This window comes from Oncorhynchus keta, chromosome 22, assembly GCF_023373465.1.
Source record: "Oncorhynchus keta strain PuntledgeMale-10-30-2019 chromosome 22, Oket_V2, whole genome shotgun sequence".
Taxonomy (NCBI): domain Eukaryota; kingdom Metazoa; phylum Chordata; class Actinopteri; order Salmoniformes; family Salmonidae; genus Oncorhynchus; species Oncorhynchus keta.
This window is the reverse complement of record NC_068442.1, coordinates 10,532,587-10,545,408: the sequence shown is the minus strand read 5'-3', so window position 1 is coordinate 10,545,408 and position 12,822 is coordinate 10,532,587. Positions and strand designations below refer to the sequence as shown.

Here is a 12,822-nt window from a genome sequence, read left to right as displayed (position 1 = left end):
GTTAGCCGAAAATAAATGTGAGATAATGTCTCGATGCTTTTTATAGTGGAGATCAAGTTTATAACTTCCTTGCCTGGGCTGATGAGACAGTGGATTGCGCAGTCAGATGTAACAGCACTCAGGATTAGACCCACCTGTTGTATAATGATATTTAAACAGTTTCCACTCTTCATCTCCCCGTTATCCATGAGCTGATCTGCTATCTGTATAATCATCAACTCGATTTTGCCAAATATAGGAGATATCTCATTCGTTGAAGGAGGTTATCTAGCAATTTTGGTCAAAGATAGTTACTCTATCATTTCTAAATATCAGTTTAATTTACTCTGTAATCTTTACATAGTGGTGCAGCCAAGCCAAAAAAGTGACACTGAGCCACTCTTATTTCGGGAGAACCCTGGCATAGTGACCATATCTTGGTTTTAAACACTTTAAATTGGCACTTTGCTGTAATTCCGGGGACGCTCTGGATAAATATGAATTATTCCCGGTATTGAAGCTTGGTAGAGTTTCGGGAAAATATGAATCCCTACACTGTGAGAGATCATGAATGCACGCAACACGCACGCACACATACGCACACACACACGTGGTGGTCAATGCATTCTCCGCAGATAATGGATTGGTCAGGTCCATCATGGGACTAGCGACTTTCAAACCAAGAAACACATTAAATTACAATATTCCCTTACAAACATAAACACAACCGTATTATAATGAACAAATACTTACCACCACAGCCACCCCCCTCTGCAGTCTCCCCCTCCTCCTGCAGAGACAGTAAGCAGAAAAGAGGAACAGGAACAGCCATGAGTGACTGAACAACAGCAGGGAATAGCATTTACTGACAGGTACCACAGGCCTCAGGAGAAACCATTGCTGTGACTTTACCTTGGTAGTGGTGTCAGGTGCGGTTCCGTCCTCTGCCCCCTCTGCTTTCTGTGGTTGTTGGGTCACCGGTTCAGGTGCTACTTTGGCATCCTGGGCCTTTGGTTTAGGTTCAGGCTCTGCTCTCTTGACTGGATCTGGTTCTGGGCTGGGAGGAGGGGATGGAGAGGCCCTCTGGGACTCTAGCTCTTCCTGGGGCTCTGGTTTAGGTTCAGGCTCTGCTCTCTTGACTGGATCTGGTTCTGGGCTGGGAGGAGGGGATGGAGAGGCCCTCTGGGACTCTAGCTCTTCCTGGGGCTCTGGTTCAACGTCGGGTGATGCAAAGTCGCGCTCTGACTGAGCGGCACTCTTTGCTGCATCCACTGGTTGCTCCTTACACACCTGGCACCTACAGTACATGGGCAGTTAGGGCTACATTAGAGAAATATGCACACAGTGATATGAACACAACAGAATGTTTCTCCCTGATGATCATAATGCCTCCCCCCTGTAACCACCTGACACCATATGCATAGGTAGAGCAACAACAAAACAGCTCACTTGCTAATGCCAGCCTACTAATACCCTGCATTATGTAATCAACCTAGCAACCAGTTCAGTAGCCAATCAAGATAATTCACTAGAAGAAATAAGTGTACAGTTTGGAATAAACAAAACATATTTTCAGACATTTAGTTTCTTGCCAGTAAACGGTTAGCAACAGGTACATAAGTGTTACATCTGGGTCAAAAACATTTCGCATAATATGGACAAGGTATCCTTGACAGGCTAATTACAGTACTCACTTGGACACTCAAGATATTTCGAAGTGCATTATGTAATAGTATCCCCCCTAAGACGCATCTTTGCGACATGAACGAATACGTTGTCAAGTCTGCAAATGTTCTGCTGGGTTTAAAAATGTTGAAATAGAGAGAGAATCGTCTCCCTCAATGGATTCAACTCGAGACAAAACCTGCGCCATCCTTCACCTGCGTCAAAGCGGAAAAATAGGAAGTGCGCTCTGTTACTAAGGCAACCGTCGAGAGGGGACCATTTTGCCAAGGGAAGCGATGTGGTTTCTATGAGGAGGAGGATACAAATTACGCTAAACGGGCATCCACGAGAGATTTGGAACGAGCCTGGACAAGAAATGCTCGATGTGAATGTGATTACACAAATTGTTGTTGATAAGCTAGTTTGCAGTGAATTATGGCAGGGTTTCCCTAACTGGGTCATGAGCCCCCCTGTGCAGGTTTTGGTTTCTGCCCTAGCAAATACCTATATAATATGACACACAGCACTTTCTCAGGTCCTGCAGATGAAAATGCTTTACATTGGTGTAATAAGTTACCGATTTACAGTCCAAACACATAGCCTACTGTTGTTGTTTTTCACGCTGAGAAGCATTGAGGCGGCTAGTGAATTTCACAAAGGGATTGTAGAACCTTTATGGGCATATTCCGCTCTCTTTGTTCCGGTTTTAAACCATCTTATTCTACACGCTTAGAAAAAAAGGTTCCAAAAGGGTTCTTCGGCTGTCCCCATATGAAAACCCTTTTTGGTTCCAGGTATAACCTTTTTGGGTCCCATGTAGAACCCTGAAAAGGCTTCTTTAAAGGGTTATCCTATGAGGACAGCTAAAGAACCCTTTTAGGTTCTAGATAGCACCTTTTTTTCTAGGCGTGTATGAGTAGGTATATCTTACTCTGTCATCTTATTCTTAGTGTGCTCCACCTCACTCTCCTCCTCCCGTAGCATGTGTAACCTGTTCAGGGCATGACATGGACACAGATAAGACAAACAGAGCCCTACCTCCCCTCACATACGTGTACAGGCATATAGGGACTTCACACGTTTACGGCCAGTTGTCTCAAACCAGGACCCCAATAAATGTTACATTTACTTCGATTTAAGTCTAGGGGAGTAGGTGGTTGGATCTAGCCTATACATTCTCTCTGGAGTAGGCAGTGGACCCTGAGGACGTTGAGGCCTGAGTGACAACTTACTCTGGGTCCTCGTCTTCTTCCAGAATGGCTTCCTGGCTGTGAATGGAAAGCTTGATTGATTGTGCCTCTTGCATCTGCCTGATGGCTGTCTCAGCTGTGTGTCTGGCCACCTCCTCTGCCATTCGAACCAAATCCACGCGCTCCTGGGTCATCCTGCAGAGATGTGCACGTTCTGTGATATCACTAGTATGTCATGTGTAGCACCCAAGTTAACTTTATTGAGCTAATTGTATTACTCCATCAGACTGGGGGAAAAAACAATCTGGTTAACCCTATGATAAGATATGAAACTTTGGTTGGATCACCATAACCCGACTGAATGTGTGAATTAGTGACTGTGTGTAGGCTGCTGTGATATTCTACATAAATCTTTGATCTTGTCTGACTCCTTCCTTACCGTTCCTCCATGGTAGCCATAGCTACGCCCTCAGCCTCTCTCTTGATGCTCTCTATGAAGGGAGTCCACCTGCCCGTCTGAGTCTCAGCATCCTCCAGCGATGGTGTTGTAGACTCTGGCACATTTGGAAGAGTCTGTTCAGGCTCTTCTGGTTTCACTGGTTGTTTTGGCTGTGCCGGCTGTGACTGCGTCGTCTGTGTTGGCTGTGTCGTCTGTGCGGGCTTAAAAGGCTGTGGTGGTTCTGACTGCATAGCCTTGGATGGCACTTCCTGATTCAGATCCTTCAAGTCTGCTTCTACTACTTCCTCCAGAACCAGATCCACTGCTTTGGGTTGTTTAGAGACTGTGGGACAAGCAGCCACACAGTAGGTCACTGTCTTTGTCTGGACATGACATGGCACCCAGAGTCAACATGTTAATGTGAAGAATCAATTGGGTTGGAGGTGTAGCATTTGAATTGAGGGAAATATTTGAAACCCACAATTAAAATATGACATGCTCTTATTTTATATTCCATTTAAACGCATTACGCCCAAAGGAATACTGTGCAAAATGTTTTGTTGAATTTCATATCATCAATCTCTTAAAATGACACATAATATTTCATATGACATCTATATTCTTTAAAAAAAAAAAATCACAGGTTTTTATACTGTCAGCCATACTGTTATGTCATCCTTTATAATCTATTTTATAATAACTTAATTGCCTTGACTGTGTTTGTCAAATCGTCTCTGGTGGATTTCACTAAAAGTCAATTCAATCAAATCAAAATAAATAACATTACAACTTTAGGCCACATAGTTCAAGGCGATGAGAATAGGTCACAAGGGCAAAACATGTCGGGTTTTTTGTGTGTGTGCGCTTTTTTAGTGTCATAAAATAATCTCTCGTGGCTTAAGTTTTTGATGTGAAATTATGCCACAAGTATACCATACAAAATGGCAGCTTAATATGGTCTCTTTCATGTACAAAAACTATGAGTATCAATGTTGTCTGATAGCTCTATGTGTCTGTACGCATTTTCTAATATAATCCCTTATAATGTATCCAAATTGTTGCAAAGATTACTTCAATGAAGACAAGACACCATGTCTTGCTACATATCGACAAGAGTTGAATAACTGACATCAACAGACAAAACAGTTCATGTTAATATACTGATATACACTGACTAAATACATTTCAAATCAAACAAAAATATCTGAAATCCATAAAGAAAGGGGTTCAATTTCTTTTCAAGCAATGTCTCACAGCTACCGGGTTGATCAGTTGAGCTGTATAAATGTCCACACTCTGTCTAAAACGGACCAACAGAAGATGGACTGAGTTAGGGTCTGTCTGAAACGGACCAACAGAAGATGGACTTTTATTTTTATTTTTATTTCACCTTTATTTAACCAGGTAGGCTAGTTGAGAACAAGTTCTCATTTGCAACTGCGACCTGGCCAAGATAAAGCATAGCAGTGTGAACAGACAACACAGAGTTACACATGGAGTAAACAATTAGCAAGTCAATAACACAGTAGAAAAAAATGGTCAGTCTATATACAATGTGTGCAAAAGGCATGAGGAGGTAGGCGAATAATACAATTTTGCAGATTAACACTGGAGTGATAAATGATCAGATGGGCATGTACAGGTAGAGATATTGGTGTGCAAAAGAGCAGAAAAGTAAATAAATAAAAACAGTATAAAAACAGTATGGGAATGAGGTAGGTGAAAAAGGGTGAGCTATTTACCTATAGACTATGTACAGCTGCAGCGATCGGTTAGCTGCTCGGATAGCTGATGTTTGAAGTTGGTGAGGGAGATAAAAGTCTCCAACTTCAGCGATTTTTGCAATTCGTTCCAGTCACAGGCAGCAGAGTACTGGAACGAAAGGCGGCCAAATGAGGTGTTGGCTTTAGGGATGATCAGTGAGATACACCTGCTGGAGCGCGTGCTACGTATGGGTGTTGCCATCGTGACCAGTGAACTGAGATAAGGCGGAGCTTTACCTAGCATGGACTTGTAAATGACCTGGAGCCAGTGGGTCTGGCGACGAATATGTAGTGAGGGCCAGCCGACTAGAGCATACAAGTCGCAGTGGTGGGTGGTATAAGGTGCTTTAGTGACAAAACGGATGGCACTGTGATAGACTGCATCCAGTTTGCTGAGTAGAGTGTTGGAAGCCATTTTGTAGATGACATCGCCGAAGTCGAGGATCGGTAGGATAGTCAGTTTTACTAGGGTAAGCTTGGCAGCGTGAGTGAAGGAGGCTTTGTTGCGGAATAGAAAGCCGACTCTGGATTTGATTTTTGATTGGAGATGTTTGATGTGAGTCTGGAAGGAGAGTTTGCAGTCTAGCCAGACACCTAGGTACTTATAGATGTCCACATATTCAAGGTTGGAACCATCCAGGGTGGTGATGCTAGTCGGGCATGCGGGTGCAGGCAGCGATCGGTTGAAAAGCATGCATTTGGTTTTACTCGCGTTTAAGAGCAGTTGGAGGCCACGGAAGGAGTGCTGTATGGCATTGAAGCTCGTTTGGAGGTTTGATAGCACAGTGTCCAATGACGGGCCGAAAGTATATAGAATGGTGTCGTCTGCGTAGAGGTGGATCAGGGAATCGCCCGCAGCAAGAGCAACATCATTGATATATACAGAGAAAAGAGTCGGCCCGAGAATTGAACCCTGTGGCACCCCATAGAGACTGCCAGAGGACCGGACAGCATGCCTCTGATTTGACACACTGAACTCTGTCTGCAAAGTAATTGGTGAACCAGGCAAGGCAGTCATCCGAAAACCGAGGCTGTTGAGTCTGCCGATAAGAATTTGGTGATTGACAGAGTCGAAAGCCTTGGCGAGGTCGATGAAGACGGCTGCACAGTACTGTCTTTTATCGATGGCGGTTATGATATCATTTAGTACCTTGAGTGTGGCTGAGGTGCACCCGTGACCGGCTCGGAAACCAGATTGCACAGCGGAGAAGGTACGGTGGGATTCGAGATGGTCAGTGACCTGTTTGTTGACTTGGCTTTCGAAGACCTTAGATAGGCAGGGCAGGATGGATATAGGTCTATAGCAGTTTGGGTCCAGGGTGTCTCCTCCTTTGAAGAGGGGGATGACTGCGGCAGCTTTCAATCCTTGGGGATCTCAGACGATATGAAAGAGAGGTTGAACAGGCTGGTAATAGGGGTTGCGACAATGGCGGCAGATAGTTTCAGAAATAGCGGGTCCAGATTGTCAAGCCCAGCTGATTTGTACGGGTCCAGGTTTTGCAGCTCTTTCAGAACATCTGCTATCTGGATTTGGGTAAAGGAGAACCTGGAGAGGCTTGGGTGAGGAACTACGGGGGCGGAGCTGTTGGCCGAGGTTGGAGTAGCCAGGCGGAAGGCATGGCCAGCCGTTGAGAAGTGCTTATTGAAGTTTTCGATAATCATGGATTTATCGGTGGAGACCGTGTTTCCTAGCCTCAGTGCAGTGGGCAGCTGGGAGGAGGTGCTCTTGTTCTCCATGGACTTCACAGTGTCCCAGAACTTTTTGGAGTTGGAGCTACAGGATGCAAACTTTTGCCTGAAGAAGCTGGCCTTAGCTTTCCTGACTGACTGCGTGTATTGGTTCCTGACTTCCCTGAACAGTTGCATATCACGGGGCTATTCGATGCTATTGCAGTCCGCCACAGGATGTTTTTGTGCTGGTCGAGGGCAGTCAGGTCTGGAGTGAACCAAGGGCTGTATCTGTTCTTGGTTCTGCATTTTTGAACGGAGCATGCTTATCCAAAATGGTGAGGAAGTTACTTTTAAAGAATGACCAGGCATCCTCAACTGACGGGATGAGGTCAATGTCCTTCCAGGATACACGGGCCAGGTCGATTAGAAAGGCCTGCTCACAGAAGTGTTTTAGGGAGCGTTTGACAGTGATGAGGGGTGGTCGTTTGACTGCGGCTCCGTGGCGGATACAGGCGATGAGGCAGTGATCGCTGAGATCCTGGTTGAAGACAGCGGAGGTATATTTGGAGGGCCAGACTGAGTTAGGGTCTGTCTGAAACAGGCCAACAGAAGATGGACTGAGTTAGGGTCTGTCTGAAACGGACCAACAGAAGATGGACTGAGTTAGGGTCTGTCTGAAACGGACCAACAGAAGATGGACTGAGTTAGGGTCTGTCTGAAACGGACCAACAGAAGATGGACTGAGTTAGGGTCTGTCTGAAACGGACCAACAGGAGATGGACTGAGTTAGGGTCTGTCTGAAACAGACCAACAGAAGATGGACTGAGTTAGGGTCTGTCTGAAACAGACCAACAGAAGATGGACTGAGTTAGGGTCTGTCTGAAACGGACCAACAGAAGATGGACTGAGTTAGGGTCTGTCTGAAACGGACCAACAGAAGATGGACTGAGTTAGGGTCTGTCTGAAACGGACCAACAGAAGATGGACTGAGTTAGGGTCTGTCTGAAACAGACCAACAGAAGATGGACTGAGTTAGGGTCTGTCTGAAACAGACCAACAGGAGATGGACTGAGTTAGGGTCTGTCTGAAACAGACCAACAGAAGATGGACTGAGTTAGGGTCTGTCTGAAACGGACCAACAGAAGATGGACTGAGTTAGGGTCTGTCTGAAACGGACCAACAGAAGATGGACTGAGTTAGGGTCTGTCTGAAACAGACCAACAGAAGATGGACTGAGTTAGGATCTGTCTGAAACGGACCAACAGAAGATGGACTGAGTTAGGGTCTGTCTGAAACGGACCAACAGAAGATGGACTGAGTTAGGGTCTGTCTGAAACGGACCAACAGAAGATGGAGTGAGTTAGGATCTGTCTGAAACAGACCAACAGAAGATGGACTGAGTTAGGGTCTGTCTGAAACGGACCAACAGAAGATGGACTGAGTTAGGGTCTGTCTGAAATGGACCAACAGAAGATGGACTGAGTTAGGGTCTGTCTGTAACAGACCAACAGAAGATGGAGTGAGTTAGGCTCTGTCTGAAATGGACCAACAGTAGATGGACTAAGTTAGGGTCTGTCTAAAACGGACCAACAGAAGATGGACTGAGTTAGGGTCTGTCTGAAACAGCAACAGAAGATGGACTGAGTTAGGGTCTGTCTGAAACGGACCAACAGAAGATGGACTAAGTTAGGGTCTGTCTGAAACGGACCAACAGAAGATGGACTGAGTTAGGGTCTGTCTGAAACGGACCAACAGAAGATGGACTAAGTTAGGGTCTGTCTGAAACGGACCAACAGGAGATGGACTGAGTTAGGATCTGTCTGAAACAGACCAACAGAAGATGGAGTGAGTTAGGGTCTGTCTGAAACGGACCAACAGAAGATGGAGTGAGTTAGGGTCTGTCTGAAACGGACCAACAGAAGATGGACTGAGTTAGGGTCTGTCTGAAACAGACCAACAGGAGATGGACTGAGTTAGGATCTGTCTGAAATGGACCAACAGAAGATGGACTGAGTTAGGGTCTGTCTGAAACAGACCAACAGAAGATGGACTGAGTTAGGGTCTGTCTGAAACAGACCAACAGAAGATGGACTAAGTTAGGGTCTGTCTAAAACGGACCAACAGAAGATGGACTGAGTTAGGGTCTGTCTAAAACGGACCAACAGAAGATGGACTGAGTTAGGGTCTGTCTGAAATGGACCAACAGAAGATGGACTGAGTTAGGATCTGTCTGTAACAGACCAACAGAAGATGGACTGAGTTAGGGTCTGTCTGTAACAGACCAACAGAAGATGGACTGAGTTAGGATCTGTCTGAAACAGACCAACAGAAGATGGACTGAGTTAGGGTCTGTCTGAAACGGACCAACAGAAGATGGACTGAGTTAGGATCTGTCTGAAACAGACCAACAGAAGATGGACTGAGTTAGGGTCTGTCTGAAACAGACCAACAGAAGATGGACTGAGTTAGGATCTGTCTGAAACAGACCAACAGAAGATGGACTGAGTTAGGGTCTGTCTGAAACAGACCAACAGAAGATGGACTGAGTTAGGGTCTGTCTGAAACAGACCAACAGAAGATGGACTAAGTTAGGGTCTGTCTGAAACAGACCAACAGAAGATGGACTGAGTTAGGGTCTGTCTGAAACAGACCAACAGGAGATGGACTGAGTTAGGATCTGTCTGAAATGGACCAACAGAAGATGGAGTGAGTTAGGGTCTGTCTGAAACAGACCAACAGAAGATGGACTGAGTTAGGGTCTGTCTGTAACAGACCAACAGAAGATGGACTGAGTTAGGGTCTGTCTGAAACAGACCAACAGAAGATGGACTGAGTTAGGGTCTGTCTGTAACAGACCAACAGAAGATGGACTGAGTTAGGGTCTGTCTGAAACAGACCAACAGGAGATGGACTGAGTTAGGATCTGTCTGTAACAGACCAACAGAAGATGGAGTGAGTTAGGGTCTGTCTGAAACAGACCAACAGAAGATGGACTGAGTTAGGATCTGTCTGTAACAGACCAACAGAAGATGGACTGAGTTAGGCTCTGTCTGAAATGGACCAACAGAAGATGGACTGAGTTAGGGTCTGTCTGAAACAGACCAACAGAAGATGGAGTGAGTTAGGGTCTGTCTGAAACAGACCAACAGAAGATGGACTAAGTTAGGGTCTGTCTAAAACGGACCAACAGAAGATGGACTGAGTTAGGGTCTGTCTAAAACGGACCAACAGAAGATGGACTGAGTTAGGGTCTGTCTGAAACAGCAACAGAAGATGGACTGAGTTAGGGTCTGTCTGAAACGGACCAACAGAAGATAGACTGAGTTAGGGTCTGTCTGAAACGGACCAACAGAAGATGGACTGAGTTAGGGTCTGTCTGAAACGGACCAACAGAAGATGGACTAAGTTAGGGTCTGTCTGAAACAGACCAACAGAAGATGGACTGAGTTAGGGTCTGTCTGAAACAGACCAACAGAAGATGGACTGAGTTAGGCTCTGTCTGAAACGGACCAAAAGAAGATGGACTGAGTTAGGATCTGTCTGAAACAGACCAACAGAAGATGGACTGAGTTAGGATCTGTCTGAAACAGACCAACAGGAGATGGACTGAGTTAGGATCTGTCTGAAATGGACCAACAGAAGATGGACTGAGTTAGGGTCTGTCTGAAACAGACCAACAGAAGATGGACTGAGTTAGGGTCTGTCTGAAACAGACCAACAGAAGATGGACTAAGTTAGGGTCTGTCTAAAACGGACCAACAGAAGATGGACTGAGTTAGGGTCTGTCTGAAACGGACCAACAGGAGATGGACTGAGTTAGGGTCTGTCTGAAACAGCAACAGAAGATGGACTGAGTTAGGATCTGTCTGAAACAGACCAACAGAAGATGGACTGAGTTAGGATCTGTCTGAAACGGACCAACAGAAGATGGACTGAGTTAGGATCTGTCTGAAACAGACCAACAGAAGATGGACTGAGTTAGGATCTGTCTGAAACAGACCAACAGAAGATGGACTGAGTTAGGATCTGTCTGAAACAGACCAACAGAAGATGGACTGAGTTAGGATCTGTCTGAAACAGACCAACAGAAGATGGACTGAGTTAGGATCCGTCAGAAACAGACCAACAGAAGGAGAGGGTTATGGTCTCTTCGGTTCTTTAACACTTTATGGAATATAGAAGAAATAGTGAAAAATACAATTAAATAAATGAGATAGAATGTGAGTCTATTATGTGATTTAAGATCTGATTTTATTTTGAACTGGGACATCAGTTTGAAGGGAAGAGAAATGTAAAAAAAATATATATAAAAAATAAATCAATTAACACTTACTATTCTGCACAACTTCAACGTCATCTCTTGATCTTGCGACAGGCTGTGGCATCTTGAGGCCGAGGCCCGTCACAAACCAGCCCACGACACTGTGGTACACACAGAGAAACACCTTACTAACGGGCCAAAAGGAACACAGAAACGTACAAACAGACACATACAGACAGCTGAGCCTACATTGTGACAGGAGTAGCATAGCGCTCTCGGGTGAAACTTACTTGGAGTTTTGTGAGTCCTCGTCACCTTTGAGAGACTCAGGAGGTGGCGACAAAACTGAGAGGAAAGGAGAAGACAGGTGTACAACAGTAGCGTAGATGTACAGCTAGTAGATTTAGACTATACGGACCAGTTTCCTGGACACAGATAAAGCCTAGTCTGGGACTAGAAAGTTATTTCAATTGAGATCCTCCACTGGTTATGCTTCTTAGTCCAGGACTAGGCTTAATCTACACTGAGTGGACAAAACATTAGGAACACCTGCTCGTTCCATGACATAGACTGTAAGCTATGATCCCTTATTGATGTCACTTGTTAAATCCACTTCAATCCGTGTAGATGAAGGGCAGGAGACTGGTTTAAGAAGGATTTTTAAGCCTTGAGACATGGATTGTGTATGTGTGCCATTCAGAGGGTGATTGGGACAGACAAAAGAATGAAGTGCCTTTGAGCAAATGGGGTATGGCCGTAGGTGCCAGGCACACCGGTTTGAGTGTGTCATAAACGGCAACACTGCGTTTCCTGTGTTTATCAAGAATGAACCACCACCCAAAGGACATCCAGCCAACTTGACCCAACTGAGGGAAACATTGGAGTCAATTTTGGCCAGGATCCCCTGTGGGACGCTTTCGACACCTTGTAGAGTCCATGCTCCAATGAATCGCGGCTGTTCCGAGTGCAAAAGGGGGTGCAACTCAATATTAGGAAGGTGTTCCTACTGTTTGTACAATCAGCGTATGTCCAGGTAACCGGCCTCAAACATTTCAACTCTGACTGTACCTTTGTCAAGAGATGACCTCTTGCTCTGAGCCTTACTCTGGGCCTCTACGTAACCTGCAGGGAGCATCACAGGCTGAGGAATAACATTCTTAATCCAGTTAACCACTCTGCAACGCAAGACAGACAGGGAGGAAGAGGAAGAAAGAGAGGGGGTAGAGAGAGAGAGAGAGAGAGAGAGAGAGAGAGAGAGAGAGAGAGAGGGGGGTGGGAGAGGATTAGGATTAAGACAAGCTTTGTCAGCAAGTAAAGGTGGATTTGGCTGTGGAGATGTGTCTGTTCAGTGAGGTAAGGATGGAAGGCAAGGTGGGAGGGGGGGGGGAGGGAGGTCTCTGTGTGACTCACTTGAGGGGGAACTGTGGTACCCGATCCTCTTCCTCATCGTCTGAAAAGATCTCCACCACAGGTATGTGTGGGAGGGGCTCTGCGTCTAGACAGAAAATAGACCACATCAATAATAACTAGTTATAAGTCATCCATAATAAGTCAAAGAAGTTACAACACAAAAAAATGGGATTGCTGTGTGACAAATGTAAACATATACCTGGCACATCTTTCATGTTATAAACCTGAAAATAAAGAAGCCAGAGTCACAAACGTTCATTTTTACAATGAAGGTTATATGGGATATTTACCACAATACTGTTTCGATCATGTTATGGTGTGTTATTACATGATAATAGTTTCAAATGCTCCTCTGATGTTCAGTTACGTGTGGCAGGGTGATGTTTTAAAGGAATTAGGAATCTACCGATATGATTGTACCCATATCTGTACCCATGAATTTGA

At 45.2% G+C, this 12,822-nt stretch overlaps 1 protein-coding gene across 2 annotated transcripts in view; it reads right to left on the bottom strand.

Annotated features, from left to right (window-relative positions):
- LOC118401031 (cyclic nucleotide-gated cation channel beta-1-like) overlaps positions 1-12,822 on the bottom strand; it is a 33,860-nt gene that overhangs the window by 15,566 nt on the left and 5,472 nt on the right. For both annotated transcript variants that reach the window (XM_035798177.2, XM_035798178.2), the window contains exons 8-16: positions 12,578-12,602; positions 12,379-12,463; positions 12,037-12,143; positions 11,259-11,313; positions 11,041-11,129; positions 3,274-3,616; positions 2,877-3,029; positions 892-1,276; positions 733-769 (exon numbers count right to left, since the gene is read on the bottom strand). In XM_035798177.2, the coding sequence (XP_035654070.1) occupies positions 733-769; positions 892-1,276; positions 2,877-3,029; positions 3,274-3,616; positions 11,041-11,129; positions 11,259-11,313; positions 12,037-12,143; positions 12,379-12,463; positions 12,578-12,602 (1,279 nt within the window). The remainder of the gene's footprint in view (positions 1-732; positions 770-891; positions 1,277-2,876; positions 3,030-3,273; positions 3,617-11,040; positions 11,130-11,258; positions 11,314-12,036; positions 12,144-12,378; positions 12,464-12,577; positions 12,603-12,822) is intronic.